At 39.1% G+C, this 26,841-nt stretch overlaps 1 protein-coding gene across 1 annotated transcript; it reads left to right on the forward strand.

Annotated features, from left to right (window-relative positions):
- The first annotated feature begins 1,605 nt into the window (after positions 1 to 1,605).
- Positions 1,606 to 26,841, forward strand: LOC110312541 (uncharacterized). Its single transcript, XM_029470865.2, has 5 exons — positions 1,606 to 1,980; positions 19,998 to 20,096; positions 21,831 to 21,913; positions 23,248 to 23,374; positions 24,151 to 26,841. The coding sequence occupies exons 3-5, from the start codon at positions 21,884 to 21,886 to the stop codon at positions 26,028 to 26,030; spliced, it is 2,037 nt and encodes a 678-aa protein (XP_029326725.2). The 5' UTR covers positions 1,606 to 1,980; positions 19,998 to 20,096; positions 21,831 to 21,883; the 3' UTR covers positions 26,031 to 26,841.

The following is a 26,841-nucleotide window of genomic DNA, read 5'->3' on the forward strand; positions in this document are numbered from 1 at the left end:
AATCAACATGCCTACAGTCAATAACTAGGAGAAGAGAGATAGGCTTGGGAGAGGGGTATAAAGAAGGGCTGTGGGGAGCAAGAAGATGTAGGCTGAGGAAACCATATGGGCTAAGAGCCTTAGAATAATACCCATGTTGGCTGGCTAATTGGAGTTAAAAGCAGCCCAGATAAAGCATAGGAAACTATGACAGGATTAATAGCTGCAAAATGACATAATAATAGCATAGAAGGTAAATACGTTCTCAGCTCTAGGGCCAATAAAAGCTTACTATAAAGATTATGTGTCTTTTGTCCAGGAAGTGAATAATCAAAGGCTGGGTAGAAACTAAGATTGGGATTAAATATTTTGCACAACACTATGCAAGCAACTGAAAGACTTTCATGATAAAAACCTCCAGTCTTTGAAGAAATAAATTGAAGAAGATATTTAAACTTGAAGGGATCTCCCGTGCTCATGAATCAGGAGGATTAACATAGTAAAAATGTCCATCCTACCCAAAGAAATTTATACATTCAACACATTCTTTATCCAAATTCCAGCCTGTATGTTATAGACAAGAGGGATAAAGTAATGTGCCAGGCACAAATGCCCTTTCCCTTGAAAATTCATGCAGCTCTATGCCCATTTTCTTTACTATTCTGATCTTGACCCTGAATCCCCTGTACATAGAATTGTATATGTTGTAAAATATATGATATCATTTTATTTTTCTGGCTATCAAAATTTCTGTGCTATCACTATATTTTCTCTTATACATGAACTGGGACTTATGCTTATGCTCTCTTTCATATTATGATTGTTAGACTATTTACACAAAAATATTCTTGAAAAACTATTTGCATTTTCTATTCTCTTTGCTACTGTGGCCAGGACAATGCTGCTGAGTTTGACTTTATCCATGCTTTCCCCACTGCCCTGTTCTACTGGTTGCACTTTCTATAGTCACCTTTGTCCCCGGAGCTCCACAGCTCCCCTCTCACCATTCTCTCTCCCAAATCTTGTAATCCACATTTTCATATGATTAGTCCTTCTTATACTTCCTGTATATTTTGAATCAGGCTTTGGGAGGGAGCCAGGCTTTTTTATTTGATTTTAGTATTTTGTGTTGGAAATGGAACAAAGGAAAACGGAATTTAGGGTGCTGGTTATATTTTGCTGTGAGTTTTTTTAGCCCAGGAGGCTTGTATTCCAAGCCAACAAGCGAGGCTGCCTATCTATTACCTGAGAAGTTTAGAACTCACTATCAGATATTAGGGTGCAGCATCCTCCCAGGACAGCCTGACAGCTGGAGCAGTGTGGTTGGAAGCCTGAGAGTGAGTGGAAGGGACCAGAATCCCTGGGGCCGGGAGGGGTAGGGAAAGGGCAGTGGCAGGCGGAGGCTACTGGAAAGCAACCGAAAGTGTCAATGAAAAGAAAGAAGGTGGGTGGATCCTACAAAAACAACTAGGTGTTGATAGTCTTCAGTGGAGGCACGTCACAGGAACCCGGGTGTGGTGGGCGGGTCTAAAGGAGCTGCTCCAAAGATTGAGGAAGATTTCCTGCCCCGGGTGACAGGAAAATCCTCACTCCACTTCCTACGTGAATGCATTACGCGGTCCGTAACCGTGGGCTGGTTTCCCAGAGAGAACCGGTGTCCTAGATCTCCCTGGACCCCGGGAAACTCTCCTCAGACCCGGTTTCCTGGCTGTGGGCCTGGGAGAGGCAGCAGTGAGCAGTGCAGCGTCTGGAGCTGCAGCACGGGGACACTGGAACCTACCAGGTCAGAGGAGCTGCCAGACTGGAGCAGAACGGGTGTTTTCCTCATCTGCTCTTAAGGATGGCGCCCTCACAACTGTGTTTGGGATATCTTGTGGTTATCCGGAAATTTCAGGTCCTGTGAACTGGGGTTTATCGTGGCTTTTTCACTCTTGCTAAAATCTGGCAGAGCAGTTGCATTATCTGCGTTTGCTATTGTGTCAATTACAAAGCTCCAGGAATGTAAGTTCCGTGCTTTCTAACTCAGTTCTTTTACTAATTGCTTATTGAGAACGCCTTTGGCCCTGTTTAATAGGTATCCGCATTGCGAGCTTTGTATGTTACATTTATTCGAAGAAATAGTGCAGATATTATTAAAGTGGAAAATGTACTTTATCGAGCACAACCGTTATTGCTGTAAACGTTATCATTTAGAGATAGACATTTTAGTGCCCAAGGATTTTCCGTCTGAGTTGTTTTCAGTTTAAGATGTAAGTACAGCATTCAGAAACGTGTCTTTGTATGTTAAGGTCTAGGCAAACACAGTATCTCCATGGGAGTGTATCAGACCAAACTATTTGTAGAATTAGAAAACCCACAGTAGATTAAAGTTTTAGAAAGCATATTTTGAATAATTATAATCACTCACTGCATCACAAATTGGCTCCTTGGTTGAAGAAAAGCACGTGTGGCCAAACAGTTGTTTTTTAATTTTAGGGGTTGTTAGCATACAGTGCTGTGACCATGGACTTCTTGTAGGAGGAGTGGGAATGCCTAGACCCTGATGACAGGGATTTTCGCAGAGATCTCTCTTTGGACAAGTGCAGCAGTCTGGTTTCTGTGGGTGACAATAGTTTTCTTGCAGTCTCCCCAGTGTCTCCCCAGGATTCCTGGTAGAATGACTCTGCATATGTCTGAGCTGTGTGTGAGTGAGTCTCACATCTTACAGAGTACATTCAAATCCTTACGGGAAAGGAGACATTTTTAGTTGTGACATTTTTTTCTCTCTCTCGTGTTTATCTGTTTGGAGATATTATTTATTTTTGTTGCATGAAAATTTCTGGGTGCTTTCTGAAGACTCTTTGCCATATGCAGGTGTCCCACTCCTCAGGCAGGCCTGCTCACCTGTGAGTCTGAACCAAGAGCCCTCGATGGTGAAGAGAAGAAGGTGTAGCAAAGGATCCAGGCATGTTAGAGAGAATGAGGAAGACTTGGGGTGGGCAGGCTCACCTGACAGTGGGAAGAAAACATGGAATTGGTTCCAACAGATCCTATTTCATTTCAATTGTTTTTAGATAATTGCACTGAGACTAAATATCATAATATTCCCTTTGTATGTAGTAGAATACTCTCTATGTGAGAATTAATACCCAGAGCCAAAGATAATTTAATTTGGTTTTGTATGTGAGGGATGCTGTCCTTTCCCATTCACATCACTGATCATATCTTCTTACCAATGTTAAATGTTTTCCTCATCATTTTAATATATTGTTTAGTCAGAACACAAGATGCCTCTTAGTTTTTTCTGCTCTTAGAGTTTTGGAGCGTTTTATAGTTCCTTTAAGTTCTCTTATGATTAATTTCTCCATTTCCTAAAATAATGCCAGCAGGATTTTGATAAGATTTGTTTAATGTCTCTGCTAGTATTAAACTCTGACTATATTACCTTCCCTTTGGTCTCTACTGTCGTCTGTCTTCCTGTCAACTCTCAATGTTTTGCACTGCTGTAGTTTTAATATATTTTGAAATCACCCTTCAGTTTGATCCTTCTGTCATAATTTTTAAAATTCTTTTTGGTTTCTCATTTTATGAATTTTCAGAAGAATTTCTCTGTATTTCAAAATGTCAGTATGATTTTGGTATTTCAAATATTAAAAACATCCTTTTATATTTCTTCACATGTTTGAGTGAGAACATGCTAGCAGTAACTCAGTATTCATGTCTTTTATGTGTTCTTCTTTTATTGATGTCAGCATTCCAGGGTCTTAGGGATGACACTTTTTAAACTGTAATCTTTACTAGGTGTGAAGACTTTTATGTTGTTGTTACTGTTGATTTTTGAGCCACATTGTCTAGGTTGTCCTGGCCGTTCTGGAACTCTTTCTAAATAAGGCTCCCCTTTAACTGAGAGAGATCCACTGCCCCAGCATCTCTAGTGCTGGGATAAAAGGCTTGTACCACCTGGCCTTGATGACTTGCTGTGACATGCCCACACTGGAGAACGCTGCTTGAAGTCTGAGAAGATTGTGCATCTTCTGCTGTTGTGTGGATGATTTTCTGGAGGTGTGCTACTCATTACTAGTGCTCTATGTTGCTCATGGTCATCTTTCTCAATGGTGGACATTGAACTTTATCTGCTTCGCCTTCTGTCTGCTTCCTATAGGTCTGTCAATGAGTGCTTCATGTATTTTGAAACTTTTGTTCAAATGTTGATATTCTTTGTTTTGCTTCTCTTCTTACCTGCTATAATTGTGGCCAACCCTCTTGACAGCAAATCGGTAAAAACTTCCTTGAGTCTTAGCAATTGTGTGTGTGTGTGTGTGTGTGTGTATACACACACATGTACAACATGGTTGGGACATTGAAGAAACTATACAGTGATGTTCCGCTTTGTCCCCTTCCTACATGGACTTCTGATTAAGGATGACAGCATGAGAAAATGGAGCAAAACCACGGAAATTATATACAATTACAAATGAGAGTCAAGGAGTTTGGGGAACAGGGAGACCAGGAGTCCTGCTCTCTCCACTCCTTTCTCACCAGCCATTTCTACCCAATCTGCATGATGGCCAAGACCTGGGCAGCGGCCAGTCAGGAGAAGAGTATATCTACATGTCTTCCCCCTAATGCACATACAAACTCTGCAGACATCCTAAGAGCACACTGCAATCTGTAAAGCGAAGAAAGACTGCATCATCTTGCTCTTTTGAGCAGTTCTCACTCTGGCCCTCTCTGCCCATGATGAGCAGGTGGCATTCAGTAAGATCCAGGCCAAGCTAGTGATGACACAGCAAGACAGGCTGCTGCCTCCCTTCCTGCACCTTTTCTCCAGCCTCCACCAGTGAATCATCTGCTAAGGAGCAGCTGTTCCAGCTGGCAGTAGCTCTAAGCTCTGGGGACCAGCTCCCTTCATCCCTTCTTCCTCCATGCCTAACACACAACCAGTGTCTGATTACACTTCAAACAAGATGCCACATCAGTGGGCCTGTCTCCTCAGGCCCATCCGTTCTGCTAGAACAGGTTTGTAGCAGCTAGGGTCAACAGCAGACCCAGGAAAGTGGGCAGAGTCAAGACCTCACTGTTAGGCATTTCGGCTACTGTCTTCCCCATTAGCTCTTGGAAGGCTCTCATATCCCAGGAGAAAGTACCAGGTCCACCACTGCTACATATTTCTATTGATTCTCCTGACTCTCTGGATTTCTCTCATATCTATTCCCATACCTGATCCTGTCCCCACCCACCATTTTTTTCCTCTCCCCCTCCCAGTCAGGTCTCTCCCTATCTCTGACTCTTGTGATTATGTTGTTCCCCCTTCTAAGTGGGATTGAAGAATCCACGCTTTGGTCTTCCTTTTTGTTAAGCTTCATATGGTCTGTGAGTTGTATCATGGATATTATGAGTTTTGGGGCGAATATCCACTTATCAGTGATTGTATACCATATATGTCCTTTTGGGTCTCTGTTACCTCACTCAGGATGATATTTTCTAGTTCCATCCATTTGCCTGCAAAATTTGTGACGTCTTCATTTTTAATAGCTGAGTAGTATCCCATTGTGTAAATGTACCACATTTTCTGTTGAGGAACATCTGGGTTGTTTCTAGCTTGTGGCTATTATAAATAAGGCTGCCATGAACATAGTGGAGCATATGTCCTTGTGATATAGTGGAGCATCTTTTGGATATATGCCCAGGAGTGGTATAGCTGAGTCTTCAGGTATAACTATTTCCACTTTTTTGAGGAGCCACCAGATTGATTTTGAAAGTGGTTGTACCTGTTTGCAATTCTACCAGCAATGGAGGTGTGTTCCTCTTTCCCCAAATCCTTGCCAACATGTACTGTTGTTTGAGTTTGAGATCTTAGCCATTCTGTTTGATGTAAGGTCATTTTGATTTGCATTTCCCTGATGATTAAGGATGTTGAGCATTTCTTTAAGTGCTTCTCAGCCATTTTGTTGAGAATCCTGTTTAGCTCTGTACCCCATTTTACTAATTGGCTTTAGTTCTTTGGGAGTCTAACTTCTTGAGTTCTTTATATATGAAGCATTATGTCATCCTTTTAATAGCAGGGTAATCCTCCTTTGTGTAAATGTACCATATTTTCTTTCTTTATTCTTCTTTTGAAGGTTATGCAGGTTGATTCCAGTCTCTGGCTATATGGATAAAGATATAGTGAACATGGTCCTTGGGTAGGTTGGTGTGTCCTTTGGGTATATGCCCTAGAGCACTATGGGTGGATCTTGAAGTAGTTTGATTCCCATCAATTTGAGGAACTGCCACAATGATTTCCTTGGTTTTTGTACAAGATCTCACTCCCTCCAACAATGGAGGAGTGTTTCTATTTCTCCATATCCTCTCCAGCATGAGCTTTTATTGTATTACTAATTTTTGCCTATTTTGACAAGTACAAAATTGGTTCTCAACGTGATTTTGATTTTTATTTTCCTGAAGGCTAAGGGTGTTGAACATTTTTTAAGTGTTTCTTGGCTGTTTGAGTTTTCTTCATTTAGAATCCTCTGTTTAGATTTGTAACCCATTTTTAAATTGGATGATTTGATTTTTTTACATCTAGTTCCTTGAGTTCTTTATATATTTTGGATATTAGTTCTCAATTTGATGTGGAATTGATAAAATCTTTTTTCTACTGTCTAGGCTGCTGTTTTGTCCAAGGATGGTGTCCTTTGCCTTATAGATGTGTTTCAGTTTTCTAAGGTCCCATTTATTAATTGTTGTTCTTACTTTTTTCCTTGTGATTTAAAGAATGTCTTCTTCTGTGCCAGTGTGTTCACTTTTCTTCCCTACTCTATCTTTTGTCAGATTCATCCTGTTTGGTTTTATATTGAGGTCTTTGATCCACTTGCACTTGAGGTTTACACTGGGTTATAGGTGAAGGGGCCTGCTTACATGTTCAAACTCCACTTTACTTTTAGGCCCCATTTTATATTTAACTTGCTCTTAGATTGAACTCAGTTACTGGAATTAAAAAAAAAACCTCAAAATAGATTGCTTAAACTAGCAATTACTATTCCTATAAAGTTGAAATCATTTCTGCCTAGTAGAAATGTGCCAAGCTACAATTTTCAAGTGTCAAAAAATTGTGTAACTGCCAAGTTGGAAACTGTCCTACCTAGAGTAAAGGTGATAATAAGAAAAGGCTTCACCAGCTCAGGACGTTCCACACCCATCCAGTGCCTTGGAGATGTTGGAGGGTTCAAGCTTGAGCTTGAATAAAGACTCTTTGCTTTTGCATATGTGTTAGATTCCTGGTGGTCAGTGGGGACCCCATGATCTGGGCATAACAATAAATATAGATCCATTTGCATTCTTCTAGATGCAGACAGGCATCCAGTTAGACCAGCACCATTTGTTGAAGATGCTACCTTTTTTCATTTTGTATTTCTGGTGTCTTTGTCGAAAATCAGGTGGCCCTATATATTTATGTGTATGCTTCAATTCATTTCATTGATCAATGTGTCTTTTTTTGCCAATATTTTGAGGTTTTTATACTGTAGTTTTGATGAAAACTTGAGATTGGGCCCCATAATATTTCATCAGGCCTGAGAGAAGGGGACCGTATTTTTGGGAATTTCCCTAGATGTCCACTGATAGGGCATAGCAGAGAGTGATGAATCCAGTAATGAGTAGGCTGGATGCAATAAGTACCCTCCCACCATTGCTCAGACAGGTAACTTATTTTGACTCATGGGGTCCCACTCAAAGAAAATATATGAAAGGAGTAGACCTGATATATTCACTTTTTACAACTGCCTTTTGCATTATCTCTGTAGAAACTCTTAATTGAGTCAGGATAGCTTCCAGCATCACTGGGTCACACCTCTGCCTCTCTACACCAGGTTCCATGGTGCTACTCCATAGAATTAACACCCAAAATGATTTCCTTTCCAATAACAGATAGAACACTCTTTTACCTGATTAGTGTATTTGTCTCTATGTGTGCTCAATAATCCTCCAAATTTCTTTTTACAAGAAACATAATGAAATGAGAGATGCTGAAAAACTATACCGGATACTCCAGGACCTGTAACTTCTGGTCAGGGAGCATCACTCATCATAGTTCACACACATCTTATATTTCCTACTGATTGACTCTGAAAAAAATCTGTCTGGACTCTTTCTGTCACATATTGTTATCCAAGAAGAAAACTCTCAAGTAATGTGCATGAAGAATCTTACTTCTCCCTGGTCAGTGTCCACACTCAAGGCCCTCTAGTAACGAATGTTTTAGAAAAAGCTGCAGAAAGACATAATGTCATTGGGAATCCATCTTACCACAGTCATCATACAAGTGAATATTCAGTTTCCCTACAACTAAACAAGCTAAAATTCACTAAAAGTTCAGGTATATCACCCATGTGGTTCTGTACAAAATGGCTAATTATAGTCCATTTTTTCAACATTGAACTAACATCTGTAATCAACATGCATACAATCCAGAACAGCAAATAGAATCATAAAGTGTATGTATGACATGTGAATATACAGCTAGCATGTTATCATTACACTATGGTAACACAATTGATGAGGTTGCTGTTTCCTAAAGATTCTGAACAATATGTTTATGAACAAAGTAATCCTAAGTATATATGGGATTCAAAGAAAGCACAGATAGTTTGAAAACCTTGAAAGGATTCAGCCAGGATTTCAAAATCAACTAAAGTTTTGCTGTAGATAGACTAGTATTGGTGGCCCACTTTGTCACTGTTGGCCCCAATGTTCCCAGGTTAGTTGGTTCTGTATGCTTTCTTGTGGTATCCTTGACCTCTCTGACTCCTTTGATTCTTCCCCTTTTCCATGGAATTCCCCAAGTTCTATGTAGTGTTTGGCTCTAGGTCTCATCCTTTGCTGCCATCAGTTGCTTGGTAAAGCCTTTCAGATGACAGTTATGCAAGGCTCATGTCTGCAAGAATAACAGAAAAATCCTTAACAGTGTCAGGGATAAATTCACATGGCATAGGTCTCAAACTGGGCCAGTACTTGTTTAATCTTTCCCTCAATTTCTGAGTTGAAGTGGGAGAAACTTGTCATGGTGGATGAGAGATACTCTCAGGAGGACTAGGAGAGTGACTGGGAAAGTAAAAAGTGGTGAACACTCCAAAACTAATTAAGGAAGAGAAAGGGCTAGGTTTGAAAGGGTTTATGGGAACCATGTGACCAGAAACACATGTGTAGTGAGTGGGTTTATAGGAAAATTCACCTTTCCCTTCCTTTCCTGGTGGCATATCTGGGCTTAGTTCTTCTGGGAAACCTAGAAATTCTCAGATTGCTTCCTGGCTGCAGTTCTGGGAAAGTGATTCACCAACATAGATGGAAGAACCACAGCCTGGTGGCCCTGGAATCTCTCAGGTCTGAGGAGCTGGGGGGTTGGGAAATGAGCTTGATCTGGGGTGTGTTTTCCACATGGTGAGGATACTCCCAGGATCTGGAGAGTGACAGAGTGTGGAACCATGAAAAGCAGTCTGTTTTGGTTGAGCAAGGCTTGCTTCGTATACCCAGTAGAACACTCTACTAGGGATAGAAGAGTGAGCCATGTTCCCAGAGACAGTTGCCTTACACCACAGAGCCCCCAACTCCATAATTCAGTGACTGTCAGTCAAGCAGACAAAGCCCTAAGCTCCTGGCATTCTAGATGCACCTCCCCACAGCCATACTGCAAGATAGCCCAGCCCACTATAAAAGGGGCTGCTTGGCCCCTCCTCTCTCTCTTAAGGTCTCACCTTTCTTACTGTCATCTCTAGCCCTCCTTCTCTCTCTCCCTTCCCCCCTCTGTCCACATGGCTATGGCTGGGCCCTCTCTTTCTTTTATCTTCTCTCTGCCTTTCTACAATAAAGCTCTAGAACCATAGACCATCTCTGCTCATAAAGGCTTGAGGTACTTGAATGATGGGATAGGCTTTCCCTTAAAGGCCTCCCTGCGCTCCACCCATGGACTTGTCAGAAGACTCTTGCCCGCGTGGCAACCACCCAGCGCACCCTCTCTCCCTGCCCTCTCTTCTCTTCGGCCCCAAGGCTAGCTGAGCCACTCACTGGGTCCCCACTTTGTTCTCAGCTCTTTTGTAGTGTCCAGTGGTGTCTGGGATGCCCAAGACTGAGAACCTGTTAACTCTTGCCTCCATGAAGCCCAGAGACCTCGGACTGCCCCTTGTCCACCCCCTATGGCCTGGGGTCTGTAGCTTCCCACAGCCAGACACCTACCAGGGCCCAGAGCACCAAAACTCTGGCGGGATGCCAGTTTTCTCCCACTCCCTTTATTCCTCCACACCTGCTGCCCTACAACAGAGAAAAGAAAAAAGCTGGATGGACTCTACACAGAAATTAAGAAATGGAAAGTTCCTGGTTTCAAAGTGTTTAGAGCAACCATATGACCAGAACTAGGCTAGGTGTAGTGGGAGGGTCTAGGAGAGCTGTTCAATGATCTAGGCCAGACAGAAATATCCACCATTCCTTTTGTACCATGTGATCCCTAACCAGGTGTTGGTTACCCTGGCATTGTTCTTTCTAAAACACTGACAATTCTCCTCAGAAGAACTTTCCAGCCTGGTATCCTGAGAAAGTCAGCAGTCAGCAGTGCAGTGACTGGAACCATAACCTAGCAGCCCTACAACTTCCAAGGTCAGAGATGCTTCAGGGCTGGTATAATCATGGTCAATGATTCATTGAAGAATGACACCCCAAACTCAAATATTATGTAAATGCAAAGAGTGTTTTGTTCTGCAGAGTTTTATAACATCCCACTTGGGGGGGGGGGGTCCACCTGGAAGGATGCCAAAGGAAATATGTTGGAACTAGTATGTTGGATGGCAAGCTTGGGGTCAGGTGAATGAAGGAGAGCAAGAAAAATAAAGGCTCCCCCTGTGTCTGGAAGATGTCTTCCAAATAAGGGTACAGGACAGTTTGACACAACCAGAAAAGAATGACTGAGAGAAACACCCCTGAATATGTAACTGAGTAGTGCAGTCTGGTAATGCTGGGCCCCTCTCCCGACAATAAATAAACAAGTAAAGGTGCAGACTTTTATAAAATCCCACTTAGGGGGTTCCACCTTGGTAGGATGTCAAAGAAATGTTGGAACCAGTACGTTGGGTGACCAGAAGGAGGAAATGGTCTATTAGCAAGTTTGGGGTAAGATGAATGAAGGAAAGCAAGAGAAATAGAGGCTCCCCCTGTGGCTGAAATCCCAGCACTTGGGAGTCAGAGGCAGTCGGATTTCTGAGTTCCAGGCCAGCCTGGTCTACAGAGTGAGTTCCAAAACGGCCAGGGCTATACAGAGAAACCCTGTCTCAAAAGAACAACAACAACAACAACAAAACCCGAAACAAACAAACAAACAAACAAACAAACTTTCTTCCAAATAAGGATACAGGACAGGATGACACACCAAAACAGAATGACTGAGAGAAGCACCTGAATATGTAACTGAGTAGTGGGGTCTGGTAATGCTGGGCCCCTCTCCCAACAATAGGTAAACAAGTAAAGGTGCATCTGCTTTTTTTTCCTTGATCCATGTTTTTCTTTTTGTAGTCCTGTCTGTCTTTGAACTGTAGAATTTCCAGTCTCTGATTGGAAGGGTGAGTATGTGGGGTGTTAATACTACGGAGCAGGAGCAGGAAACCTGCTAAGGAGGGCAGAAATGTGACTCTATGATACTGGACCTGATATTAACTCAATTAAAAGGATATATAGACATAATGAAGAATACAATTGCAGACATGAAATGTATCCAGTCTTCTTTCACATCTTTTCTTTGAGTGAGATCCTCTGCATCAATCTAAAGTTATCTATCTGAATGTGGGTGGAGGGTTGCTTATTGAATTCTGGGCAACTGCTTATTGGTTCTATCACTGGAAAAATGTTACCTTCCACATTCTGCTCTGAACTGTCAGTAGACATTTAGTAGACTTAGAGGCCCCTTTTCTCACTCAGATTTGATAAACTGTTGTTCTTCCCATGTGGGGCATTGGGCTATACACGGACAGTCTGGTGTCCAGTCGAGCTGAGGTCTGAACCCCGGAATGGTGATAATTCACCTACATGGCACTGTAGGGATTCCCTCATGTCTCCTGGATGTCTGGCTCCTGTTGAAGTTACTGCCCCTACAGCCCCCACAGGAGAAGCATGGCTTTTAGTCACGTAGACAATGTCCTAAGCTTCTGACCTTCAGGCTAAACTCATCCCAGTTACCTAGCAACAGTAAAGATAACAGCCCACCATAAGAGGGGCTCCTTGGCCCCACCTCACTCTCTTACTCCCCTTACTCTTCTTACTCTTCTCACTCTACTTCTCTCCTCTCTTCCTCTTACTCTCTCTCTCTCTCTCTCTTGCTCTCTCTCTCTCTTTTACTCTAGCCTTTCTTCTCTCTCTCCTTTTCTGCCTTCTCTCCTCTTGGCCATGGCCGGTCTATCCCTCTCTCTCTCTACCTTCTCTCCTTCTTCCCTGCCTTCCTACAATAAAGCTCTAAAGCCATAAACTGTCTCTGTTTATCAAGGCCCACTGCGCTTGGATGATGGGATAGGCTTTCTCCTAATGAGCCATTTCTAATCTCCTGATAGAAGGCTTTCCTGTGATTCAGTCAAGGCCCGGACTAAGGACTCTTGCATGCATGAGAACCTCTCTCCCTCTGCCCTCTCTCCTGTAACCCCAGGGCACAGGATGTTGCCCCAGGGCCCCTGGTTTTGGGGTCTGCCCCTTTTTCACCCCCCATCGAGTGGGGTCAGTGGCTTAGATGTCCACCTGGTTTCCAGTCGAGGCTAGATCTTGAACCCCGGGAGAACCTGATGGGTGGTAATTCCCACCTACATGGGATGGCAGGCTTTCAATCATGTCTCCTGGACATCAGGCTCCTGTGCATAGCCCATTGCCCCACCGTCCCAATCTCATCAGGAATTAGTTGTGCAGATGAACACAAATGCATATTCAGCCCAAAAGTATTTTCACTGCATTCTTCCCCATCCTCTGGCTCTGGCCTTTCGATTTTTCCGTGAAGCATCTACAGGAAGAGGAGCTTTGATTCAGGCAATAACTAATCCTGACATCAGGAGTCTGTACAGATGTTTGGAGTCCCCTGGTGGTTAGTGAACACTCACCAACCACCTAAATTACCTTTGCTTCATCATCATTGATATACCAATGCCACAGTTGAGGCACATTAACATTTAATCCTTTGTAAACTATAAAACAAGACTCTATTATAGGCTGTAATTGCTATTTTTGGTTGTCAAGATGAGTACTACTGGAATTAACTCTAACCTAAATGACTGCACACTTATGTGAGGAATTTTTCTTGATTCAACTATGTATAGAATATTAATTCAGTTCTTTTGATGTGGGAATATATCCACTTCTTCCTATTTCTCTTGCTGGGGGTGAAAAGTTTATTCATTCACTGACATTAAAGCCAGGTTCTTTGGGATTGCAATATATACTACAGCTATTGGAACATCCAGCCTCCCAGACTAAACAATTACAGGATTCTCTGACTTTAGACAGGGATCTTTTACACTGGTTAGTCAGAATATTGTAAGGCATTGTAATAACTGCTCTTCTTGTGTGTGTGCATTTATGTACTGAAATGTAAGCCAGGTTCATGCATTCCTTTTGTTTTCTTCATTTAACCACACTGGGTTGACTAATGTCTGAAAACTTTCTTGTTATTTTCATATGACCCAAAATAAACTGCTATGTTCTTTCCTATGCAGTTGTAATTAGACTAGGTATACCTATACAATACAGGAGAAACTTCTAATTTCCACTTCCATCATCTATTCATATCTGTAAAGTCACTACTGTTTTTAATTTCACTTTACTAAATCTACATTCTCAACTCATACAATAAAATCTGAATATATTTTTCCATCCTTCTACTTCTCCCAGTTGTGTCCTGCTCCTCTCCCATTGAGATCCGTGCCCTTTCTGTATTTCATTGTAAATGAACAGGCTTCTGATAGCTAATAATGAAGCACAGCAAAATAACATATATGATAAAAGAAAAAGACATCATATCTAGGATGAATAAGCCAACCAAGCAGAACAATAAAAGAGGTCAAAGAGAAGACACAAGCATCACAGTGCCCCACATTCATACATTAAGGATTTCCATAAAAATAGGAACAGAAAGCTATAGTGTATATGAAGAGAACCTGGTACAGACCTATGTAGGCCTTGTGAATTTTGCTTCAATCTGTAAGTGTTGTTGTAAGCTTTGCTCAGTTGTTTTAAAGGGCCTTTTTTTCTAGGTGTTCTGTGTCTCCTTTGTCATGAGGATTCCTTCTGCCTCTTCTTCTTTCTGTTCCCTGAGGTCTAAGGGAATGGAACAGATGGAGACAGCTCATTTAGAGGTGTGTGGTGGTCCAAGTTCTCTTGTTTTTTTTAATAGCTGGCTGTAGGGTTTTTTTAGTTGTTCCTATTTGCTTTAATTGGCAACCTCTCCAGTAAAGAATAAATAAGGAACTGATGTATGCGTGTTGCAGAACATCATTAGGCATCATTTTATCATTACTTTCCCTTTCTTTATGCCAGTTGTATTTGGGGCATAGTCTTTAGTTGGTGATCACCCAAGCAGTGTGATGGATTGATTCCTCTCATTGAATGGGCCTTAAATCAAATCAGACATAGGTTGGTTACTCTGATGAGGCTTGGGTCACCATTTCCCTAGCATCTTTACAGGCAGGACTGATGGTAGAACAACCTGCTGTGGTTGAGTTTGTTTTTATGTATCTCTTTTGCAAGCCTGTCAAGTACCTTTCAGTGTCAGACACTAGATCCTGGGGGTTGATTGATGATTCTCTATAGAAACCAACTTAGCCTCTCCATGCATAGTAAATTGTTTGGGTATTACCTTCACAAGTAACCCTTACTTGTCTAAAATAGGACATGGGCTCAGTACCTTGCACCCACATGGAGGCTGACAGACATCCATAACTTAATTTCCAGAGAGCTGTTGCTAACCTCAATTTACAGCATGTGCAAATACAGAGTACTTCAAACATGTTGAAAAACACTGGTGCCTATCATGTGAAATTCAAACTCCAAAGAGAAAACTTAATAATAATGAAAGTGTGAAGGAGACATAAGAATGCTTTTGCCATATTTTGTTTCTCTAGAAATCATTCTCCAGCCATCATTCTCAATCTTTCTAAGACTGTACCACTTTAGTCCTGCAACCTTTATTTCAGTTCCGGGTATGTGTATGTGTATATGTCTGCATATGAGCAGACCATACTGGAAATGAACAGAGGAGGGATGTTTCAGTTCTCAACACCACTGGAAATGTGTGTTTTCCAATGGTCTTAGAAAATCCCTGTGAAAGGGTCACTCAGCCCACAACTCGCTCCCAGGATCAAACCCCACAGGTTGGGAAAAGCTGTTCTAGAGTCTTCTAAAGTGGATTATTTATTACTATTCATGATAATAATGACACTCCCATTCTTTTCATCTCTTCATTTTGTCTTCACATCAATACAAATGATTTTCATTATGTTTAGCCTCTTGTAAAATCAGGAAAATTTGTATCTCTAGGTTTATTTTCTGGAACTTCTACCTTTGAGAGTTTTTGTAGTCCCTATAGGTTCTATTCTTTAATGATCACATTTGCCCTTTCCTAAAATGATGTTCTCAAGACTTAGAATCTCAGAAGTGTTTTAAGTCTGTTTTTAATGATTTCCCATTGATATCACCCGTGGCCTTTCTTTAAGCCAATTCTCTTGTTTTCATTGCTATAATTTCAACGGATTTCAAAACCTTGTTTTGTTCTTCTGAAAGTCTTTTTTTTTTTAATTCAGTAGTTCCTCAAAATCTCATATAGACTCAGCATTTTGTTGTATTATGCAGAAATGCTCCATTCCTGGTGAAATGGCTTGTTTAGAATTCCTACCTCAGAGAAAGTCTGTTTTTGATTGTTTTGCTTTATCTGAATGAGAACATGAAAGCTGTCAGTGTTTAGATGTCACATATGTATTTTTCAATATCCCATTTATTTTTCTGTTCACATGCATGTTGTTGGTCAATGATTAATTCCCTTTTTATAAGAATGTACTATAATTACTCATTTCATACTGAACCACATATGTAATATAGTTGAATCTCATATAGATTGTTACATCTGTGGTTTTTGAAAATAGCTGTGCACTGGCCATCATGGTGGCAGAAGTAACTTGGATTAAACTGACATATTTTCTCTATTTCCTATCTTTAGTCTCTAGGAATTGTAGAGAACCTTGAATGTGGACACTGACATAGCAGAGAGGGGATTTCAGTGCATATTAGGTGGGCATTTTTTCATGCTGTACAGCATCGAGCATTTTTAATATATGCTTATTATCCATCGGAACTGTCTTCTAGCACAAGCATTTCAAATCATATGCTTCTTCATTGAACTCATTTATTTGCATCATGCCCCTTTTGTTTATGTTTTACACATTCTGTACTGTATCATTCCATGAATAGCAGCATAGTATATCTGCTCTATGGGTTTTTTTCATAATTTTGATTTTTACTCTTCTGTATGTTTTAAACTGCTCATTCTTTTTATCAGCTAACTCTTCTAGGAATCACAGATTGTGAATCATTAGATACTGGGAAAGAATTAAGTCCTGTTCATATTTTTTTTATCTGAATATATACTTTTCCTGTGACCGTTGGTTGACGAGATTGCCTGTTAGGTAACATACTTGTGGTAGTTTAGTGATACTCACATGGTCATTACTATGGTTGTCTTTCTGGATCTACAGCTCTATTGCCTGTATATCTACTATGCTGAGAGGTCCATGTTCTGGTGATCATTTGGTTCTGTATATATCTCAAGTCACAGTTGGGATAATCTAGGCTCTGCCCTATGTAGCTGGGGATGCTCTGTGTACTCCATGTCCTTTCTTATAAAATTAGTTTTCTCCTGAGTATTTACAGTCTGTAGTGTATCCCGTCCCGCAGGATTCAGTTATTCGTGAGTGCGAGGGGGGCCGCAAACATGGAAGAAAATGGGAGGAAGGGAAGGAGAAGCAGAGACCAAGAAGGGTGCCTATCAAGGTCTCCCTTTATTATGCTGAGGTGCCTTGTTTTAAAGCATACATCGCGGGGGAATAGGGAGGGGTCGAGGGGGAATTTTACAAAGAAGCGGGCATCTGCTGACATGAGGGCCGAAGTCAGGCTCCAGGCGGCGGGCACTCTGCATCTTATCTCCGGAACATAGATCCTCCTTAACAGCCTTGGGGTGTCAGGCCGGGCTCAGGTGTAAGTCATGTCCTTGGATGGCATGGGAGTTCAGGAAGAGATAGGGAAGAGGGGACTATAATTCAGCTTTTACAGCCTTAGGTGCCAGGAAGGGAACAGGGAGGAGGGAATGATAACGAGCTCTTAGCACGAGGACATTTGGCCTGTCAGGGTGAGAGATTGTGAAGGGCTTGCTTTCTCATGGTATGGTCTCTGACAGTAGTGTATTGTGTGCTCCATAGATAACCTCCCTATTGTTCTGCTAACCCAATCTTTGTGCCCACTTGTGTTGCTTCTTGGGGTTTAAACCAGCCTATATAGATTTCTTCTTCATGCTAATACAGGGAGCACTCACCTATTCTCCATATGTCACTAGTCATGAGTCCCTGAATTAACTGTTACACATTGCATGGAAATGTTCTCTGAGACAGGATGAAAGCAGCTCCAGGTTATGTTTTGAACAGAACTAAGTAAACCAACTGTGAGTATTTGTACAAATAGCAAAGGGTTGTGAGTCAATGGCCTACTCTACTTTAACTGGTGAATTGTACATATGTTGTCTGCTGTAGTTTGCCAAAATTTTAAACAGAAAGCATTCCATTATATAAAAACTGATTTTACACTACTACAGTGGTTTTGGAAACTGGGAAAGTAAACATCCAGCTGTGGTCCAAGAAAGAACTTTTTTGTGCAAGGCTGAAACACAGGATCAGCCAATGAATATATAAAATCTGCTCAGTTAAACAGAGTGTTTTATATACTTCTGTCACCACTTCCAAACTTTCCCCACTTTCTAGCAATCGAAAGTGACATAAATTCTGACTATCTTAAGTTCGTGTAATACATTTTACTGAAAAATTTCATATGCAGAAAGTTTTTTTTTTCTCATGAACAAAATATACCAGAGGTCACTTATACTCTTGAGAGTATTAGTTTTAGCGAAGACAAAGTGGGACACCAACCAACTTGTTACTGTTCTTTCCTGGTACCTGTCACGGTCCAATGCTGCATTAGTTTACAGATATACCATACCAGGCAGCATGGTAATTTGGTTCTGGGGGTCCACATTTGGCTAAGGTCGTTGGTGACTTTCCTCCCTTTGTACCTGGCACAGCATTTTTTGCTCTAGCGATGCTATGAACAATGCATTTGTGATACTTAAAAATACTATGGAGAGTTTTAGTAGTCTACTGTGTATTCATCCTCATTTTGTTGATATGTAAAACACCAAGTTATTTAGAGCTTGGCATTTATGGCTTATGTCAAGGGTTATCAGACCTGACCTTTCTTATGGAATTTTTATAATTTTTGAAGTTGAGAATTATATTAATTATAATTTGGAATAAGTTGCTCTCATGAATCTACTTATCCTTCTGCATTAAGACTTTTTGCTTTGCTGCTGAACCTGGGTAAGTATTGGTCTAATATACGAAGTTATTGTGGACATAGTGGACACCCATGTCTCTTTCCTGAGGACATTGGATTCCTCCCAATTTTGCTTATTTTGTAAAATGTTAAGATTTGGCATTCTAGCTTCTCCTTAGGTATATATGTTCCTCCTATTCTGAGATTTGGGAAAACGTGATAACGAACAAATGTTCATTTTTCCCGTAGGCCTTTCGTGGTTGTATGCATGGGTAATTGTTCACTTTGCACTAGTTTCTATTCCCACAAGGAGTTAACATAAGGATGTACTTTGCCTTTCCTGCACTTTGCTTTGGTTTGTGGTTATTTTTGTATTCTTGTCACAAACACCAGAATTACTTATTGACACAAGTATAAGAACAAATAACAGTCATTCCTAGCTTGGATCCAGAATAATGAGTTTAAAATAATCCACCACTACCCCCATACTTGGCTATATTTGTTTTTTGTTTTGTTATTTTTATTTTCTTTTATGTGTATGGCTCTTTTGACTTAATGCATTTCTATTGAAAACATGTGTCTGCTTCCTGTGAGATCACATGGAGCATTAGATTATCTGACAATAAAATGAAAAATAGTTGTGAGCCAGGATATTGGTGTTAGTATTCAAACCCAGGTACTGTAGAATTTCTGTAACTGCTCTTCCCCACTGCATCATCTTTCCAGCCACTAATTAGTTTTCTTCATGCTAGGCACTCTAGTCAGCTAGTGTGAGATTGAATATATTTTGAATTCTAATTGGTGAGTCCCTCAAAACCAAGAAATATGGACATATTTATGAACATTTTGGTGGGCTCTTGAAGACTTTTAAGCTATAGTCACTGGGATATTATCCTAATATTCATAGAAATCTGATGAATCAAATTTTTGAATCCTGTGTTCATCAGTATTAAGAAAGCATTTTGCAATCAAAAAGGATTCTGCTGGTGTTTTCTGGACAGGTATTAAATCACACCATCATTGAAAGGTAGAGTTGAGTATTTTGCTTTATTAAGTATCTCTGTGCTTCGCCTATTTTTACACCTATTTTGTAGTGTGTTCATTTATTATTATTATCTTTCATTTATTATTGTTGTTGTTGTTCTTGTTATTGTTACATGGGTATGAATATTTGTTCTTCATGGATGTTTGTGTACCACCCATGTACTATGTATATAGATGGTAGAAGAGGTCATGGAATATCTTGGAAGTAGAGTTATGTTTTCAGCTGCCATTTGTTTGTTGGTATAGAAGCCCTGTCCTCTGGAAGAACAGCTTGTCCTCCTAATCATTATTTATTATACCACCCCCCTGTAGCTAAATTAAAGCTATATAAAATACAGTTGAGAAGAATGTGAGCTTTTGAATTGGTACAGTGTCAATTAAATAATGTACATTTTTTCTTATTTCTGAACTAGAAACCAAGATTGAGAAATACACTCTATATTTTGGAGACCTGTGTTTAATCTGTTAAAACTCATACTAGGGATTTTGTGGCAAAGTCTTTTTGAATATAGGTGAGTGAAATGCTGTTCTTACTGAGGTTATATTTCTTAGGCTTTTTAATCCAGAAGGTTTTTAGTCATTGTGGCTGCTGAATTATGGTTCATATTGTTCTACTTTCCTTATTTGGGAAAGTGCTTCCTTCTGTTCGACTTGATGATTCCTTCCCAGTTCTCTCATATTCATTATTCTTCACATGAAATTTACTACTACCTTTGTTCTCATGGATAATTCATGTCTGATTCTTTTGTGCATATTTTCATCTGTTTAGAGTGTAGGTAGATCCTTGTATGAAAACATGTCTTATTTTTTGACTACATTCCAATACACTTCCTAAAAATCAATTTTACCAGTCACCTTTTCTGAATGTACTGTGACAGTTGAAAATTACTTTCTTTCAGGGCTTTAAAATGTATCACTCTATTCTCTGCTGACTTAAAAATGTGGGGAAATATCTATAACTATTGTATTTTCTAACCCCCTGCTCATATTAAAGAATAGAAGACAGTTGGAAGATAGATGTATGTTGTTACAGCACTTAGTTGTGAGAACAGCAGAATATGTCTGGCAAATTATCCCAGGAAATAGTAGAAGAGACTGCCATGGTCTTCTACAAATCAGGAGTCCCAGTGCCTGAACAATATACATAGGTATTTGAAGCAGATCTTATTAAATAAGTGATAGTGACCTTTGAGTGCAAGTCTCAATAGTGCAGAAAGATGTCTATTCAGAAGTAGCTCAGTATTTTAGGAACTGTAACTTCTGGATTTTAATATAGAATCCCTGGACTTAATAGTGGATGCATGTAAAAAAAGGTTATTGTTTACATGCCAGAATATCCTCTTGTTCAACATCCATGAAATGAGAAATATACCTTTCCAGTTAGAGACAGGGTCAGAATTAAGTCATGGAACACATTTTGTTCCTACATTTAATATTTCTAAAATTAAAACACAGCATCACTGGAGTAGAAAGTATTGATGGGTTTGCTACTAAATTTGATGTTACTCAGCTTGTATGTTGCAAGCAAGGATCATGAAGACATGCCCTGTAAAATGTCATGATTATTTCCCTTGAAATTTTATGTAATGCTATGCTAATAATTTCTTAACATCCTGATGCTTGCCACAAATCTCCTCTGAATGGAATTATATATACTGTAAATTCATGACAGCATTATATTTATTCCTGGCTCTCAAAGGTCTTTTTGTATATCTTACAGTTGTGAGTGAATTTTTTTCAAATATATTCACTAGTAATTTTCCTGATTTTTTTCACTCATCATCATTGTTAGGATCTTGATGGCATAATATTCCAATACAGAATTTGCTTTTTTGTTTTCTTTGCCATTATGGCCATTACAAAGCTCCTGGAGTTTACTTTCATCCATCTTTGTACCTCCCTCGTTCTACCACTTATAATTTGAAGAGTGGACTTTCCATCTTGAACTCCCAAGAGAGCTTGCATGGTTACCCTCATTATTTCCTATCCTCTCCCTCCTTATGCAAAATTTTATCCCAATTATCCCTGTTGTATTTCATGTATGTCTTGAGGCAGGTTTTATTTGTGGTGTCATTTATTCATAATTAAAACTGCCCTTATATATATCCCACACAAAACATATCGTTCCAGGCTCTCCTGCCTGTGACAATGTTGACAAGATTCCTGATCATTTTAGTGTGTGGGACAATATTTTGGTATATTCCATGGGGAGTTTTATTAATTTTGACTTTGTGAAATTTTGTCAGGAATTCCAGTCTTTGTTCCTAAGACAGAAACTCAGAGCAGAGCAACAAGAAGAATGACTGCTTCTTTGGTAAATACACCCCAGGTTAGTCACACGTCCACATGTCTTTGAAAATTGTATGTGTTATTGAACCCATTCAAAAATTTAATTATCTACATCTGGTAATGTCATCTAAAGTATTTATGTTCTGTGATTTATCTTCATTTTCATTTCTGATAATCAAAATGATTATAGCACCACCTTGTTCTAGTATACTTTCCCTCGATATTAGAGCATGAGGACATACATTTCCTTAGACTGAAGGCATGCAATTCTGGTAGGGAATCTATTGTAGTTGACGCTCAATGAATATAATGTTGTCCAATTTTGACATCAAACAGGCATGTGTTCTTTTATATGAGTGAAGAAGAAAGGTCTTGTCTGCCATATAAATTATATTTCGGGAGTGATCAGTTACTCAGAAAAAAGCTTGTGAATTTGCATCTGTATATACACGGATTGTGGCATCACTGAGCAATATATGGAAGAATAGAATTTATGATAGATTAGTATTAGAATTTTGCATTCCTTGTTTTACTTATTTTTTTTTTTCTAGAACATTTGCCACATTGTACTTAGACCCCAAGATATCAACTGAGAATGTCAGAACAAACTGCTGAAAAGATTGAGCTAGTGTCCACATCTGAGCAATGTGGACATTGTAGAATTTTGAAGCATAGTGTTGCTCATCATTACTTGACCATGTGTGATGTGACACTTAGATTTTGTTAATTCATCAAGTAATATTCTTCCACCTAGACCTCAGATGTGTATAATACATTTTTTAAAACTTTGCTGATTGTGAGACCATTTTGCTGTCCTGTTTCACAGAGTGAAAATTCACAAAAGACTATGACTAGATTAGGACACTTCTCTTAATAGAATTAAATTTCAATTTTGTTTTATGTATTTTGGTACATTTTCCTGACTCTATGCATATGTGGTTTGTATTCTTCTCGCATGTTGAGAGAAGAGAGCATTAGATCTCATAGAACTAGGTTTCATATTCTGTTGTATACTGTCATGATGGTTCTGGCAAACAAATTACATATTAGAGGACTTTAAAAGACAGTATAGAGTCTAATCTGTAAACAGAATTTTCAAATGCATTGATGGAGGTAAATCTGTTCTTTGTTGCTCAGTTTTAGAAAATATCAGCAAAGTCATAAAGAGCAGGGATGTGACTATGGAGACTATAGTATGTCATTCTGTATATTAACTTCTGACACATGTTTATGGCTCTACTAGAAAACTCTTATCTTTAAATATTTGCCATGACTAATCTATGTCACAAATTATATCTTATTCTTTGGGTCTTCGTTAAGTAGGAAACATTTTTGTCCAACATCACATGGTTAATTGGTAATTTTTTATTACAGGGTCTGTTAACATTCAGAGATGTGGCTGTGGAGTTCTCAGTGGATGAATGGGAATGTCTCAACTGTTCTCAGAGGGCACTGTATACAGATGTAATGATGGAGAATTACAGTAATCTATTGTTTTTGGGTGAGAATACTTTTCTTGTAGAATTCCAAATTAATCCTTTCAATTTACATCTTTTGTAGATGGAAACTTTGAGCTATCTAGAGATTTACAGAATAATGAATAGTAACAAGTACTTTATCCTGTATTGTATCTCTAACCCTTACCTAGTTTTCAGTCAAAACTCCAAAGTTCTAAGAATATTGCACCTTTATAGAAAGGAAGTATATTGTTTCATATATAATAACTGGAAGTTTAAATTTTTGCCCTTACTTTTCAGTGTTACCCATTTCTGAATTTTAAAATGCAAAATATTTTATATATAACAGTATTTGTTTTTCTCAGAATTTTGTTTTTATGTATTTTTGGCATGTGCTCTCTATGTTTACTACTGTTACACCATGTCCTTTTTCCTAGCACTTTGGAAGCAGAAGGAAGTATATATGGTGATTTCCATGTCAATGTGAATTACATAATAAATTCCTAGTTGACCTTGTTAATATGATCATTCGTATAGTTTCTATCTCAAAATTATTTTTCTTGATCACCTCTTTTTCCTACCTTCTGCAAAGGACAATGTTTAAATGAGAATTAGAAGTTTCTTATTTTTCAGTCATTTAATATAGATCAAATTTGAGGTTCTTCTGATCATCCATTTAATGACTGTGAACTAGAAAAGACATTTTTCCTTTAGAATTGCTAATTTAATTTTCTTTGTGAACTGAAAGAAATATCCATTATTGAATCTCTTACTCATGTACTAATCTCTTTCTTCCCTAACTACACTTTTTTTTTTCCAGAGAATTTTCTTAAATGTGAGAAGGTGTTGGATCAAGGTACAAAGCACATTGTTCACAAGCATATGAGTATCCAAGAAAAGTCTTACAAATGTAATGAGCCTGTCAAAGTGATTCATGAATCCTCACAAATTACACATTCCAGAACCAAACATAAACATGAGTCTGTCAAAGTATCGAACCTAAACAAAAACAAAACTGGGAAGACTGGAGTTGAACCTTGCAAATTCAAAGACTGTGTGAACTGTTTGAATGTGTGTTCCATCATTAGTCAAAATGGAAGAATCCATATAGGAGAGAAAGAACCTAACACTACAGAGCAAGAAAATCTGTTTGATTCAAAACATAAACTCATGACTAAACAAAGTAATGGTAGTGGAAAAAAGTCACACAATTGCAGGAAATATAGGAAATGCTTCAACATGTACTCAGGTGTCAGTAGACATCAGAGAGCACATACTAGAGAGAAATCCTATAAATGTACACACTGTAGTGAATCCTTTCTGCATTTGTCACAGCTCAAACTACATTACAAAATTCATTATGGACAATATCCTTGCAAATGTGGTAAATGCTTTTATCATATATCAAGCTTTAAAAAACATGAGAGGATCCACTGTGGTGGCAATACTTACAAATGCAGTCATTGTGGCAAATCTTTTATCTACTACTCGCAAATTAGAAAACATCAGAGAAGTCACACAGGAGAGAAACCTTACAAATGTAATGAATGTGAGAAATGCTTTCCCCAGAAATATCAACTTACAGTTCATCAGAGAATTCACACAGGAGACAAACCTTACAAATGTAGTGAATGTGACATGTCTTTTATCAAGAATTCCAATCTTAGAAGTCATCAACGAATTCATACAGGAGAGAAACCTTATGAATGTAATGAGTGTCACAAATGCTTTACTCAAAAGTGCAGTCTTGTTATTCATATGAGAATTCATACAGGAGACAAACCTTACAAATGTATTGAATGTGACAAATGCTTTACTGCAAAAAGCAGTCTTAGAAGTCATCAGAGAATTCATGCAGGACGGAAACCTTATAAATGTATTGAATGTGACAAATGCTTTAACCACAAAAGCAGTCTTAGTATTCATCTGAGAATTCATACAGGAGAGAAACCTTACCAATGTAGTGCATGTGACAAATGGTTTACTCGGAAAAGAAGTCTTGTTATTCATCAAAGAATTCACACAGATGAAAAACCTTACCAATGCAGTGAATGTGAAAAGTGTTTTACTGAGAAAGGCAGTCTTAGAAGTCATCAGAGAACTCATACTGGAGAGAAACCTTATAAATGTAATGAATGTGACAAATGCTTTACCCAGAAATACCAACTTACAATTCATCAGAGAATTCATACAGGAGAGAAACCTTACAAATGCAGTGAATGCAAAAAATGCTTTACTGAAAGAGGAAGTCTCAGAAGTCATCAAATAATTCATACGGGAGAGAAACCTTTCAAATGTAGTGAATGTGGCAAATCCTTTACTCTGAAATGCCTTCTTACAGTTCATCAGAGAATTCATACAGGAGAGAAGCCTTACAAATGTAATGAATGTGGAAAATGGTTTACTGAGAAAGGCAGTCTTAGAAGACATCAAACAATTCACACAGGAGAGAAACCTTATAAATGTAGTGAATGTGACAAATGCTTTACCCAAAAAAGTAGTCTCAAAAGTCATCAGAGAATTCATACAGGGGAGAAACCTTACAAATGTAGTAAATGTGACAAATGCTTTACCAAGAAATCCCAACTTACAGTTCATCAAAGAATTCATACAGGAGAGAAACCTTACAAATGTAGTGAATGTGAGAAATGCTTCAGCTACAAACGTGCCCTTATATGTCATCAGAGAATTCATACATGAAATAAACCTTACAAATGCAGTGAATGCCACAAGTGCTTTACTGAAAAGGGCAGTGTTAGAAGCCATGAAAGAATTCATACACAGAAGAAACCTTACAAAAGTAGTGAATGTGGCAAATGTTTTATTGATAAAGTCACTTTTAGAGGTCATCAAGGAATTGATGCAGGAAAAATACCTTACAAATGCAGTAAGTGTGGCAAATATGTTACCCAGAAATATGATCTTATGATTCATGGAAGAATTCATACAACAGAGAAACCTTATAAATATAGTGAGTGTGACAAGTAAAAAGCTTCAAGTAAAAGCTCTCTTAGAAAACATCAGAAAAATCACACAGGTGAGAGGTGAATGGGACAAATTCCTTACCCAGAAAGAGTCTTAGATATCATCAAAGTGCTCATACACGAGAGAAACGCTATGTGATTGTTTGTATATGCTTGACCCGGGGAGAGGCACTATTAGGATGTGTGGACATGTTGGAGTATTTGTGGCCTTCTGGAGCAGTTCTGTCACTTTGGGCATGACCTTTAATACACTCATCATAGGGGCCTGGAAGCCAGTCTTCTCCTGTTTGCCTTTAGAACAAGAAGTAGAACTCTCAGCTCCTCAAGCTCCAGGTCTGCTGATACACTGCCTAGCTCTCTCCTTGATGATAAGGGACTGAACCTCTGAACTTGTTAGCCAGCCCCAATTAAATCTTGTCTTTTCTAAGAGTTGCCTTGGTTATGGAGTGTGTTTCACAGCAGTAAGTCCTTAACTAAGATACATTGCAAATGCCGTGAATGTGTCAGTTGTTTTACCTGGAAAAGTC

This window comes from Mus caroli, unplaced genomic scaffold (assembly GCF_978045245.1).
Source record: "Mus caroli unplaced genomic scaffold, Mus_caroli_1 scaffold_18, whole genome shotgun sequence".
Taxonomy (NCBI): Eukaryota; Metazoa; Chordata; class Mammalia; order Rodentia; family Muridae; genus Mus; species Mus caroli.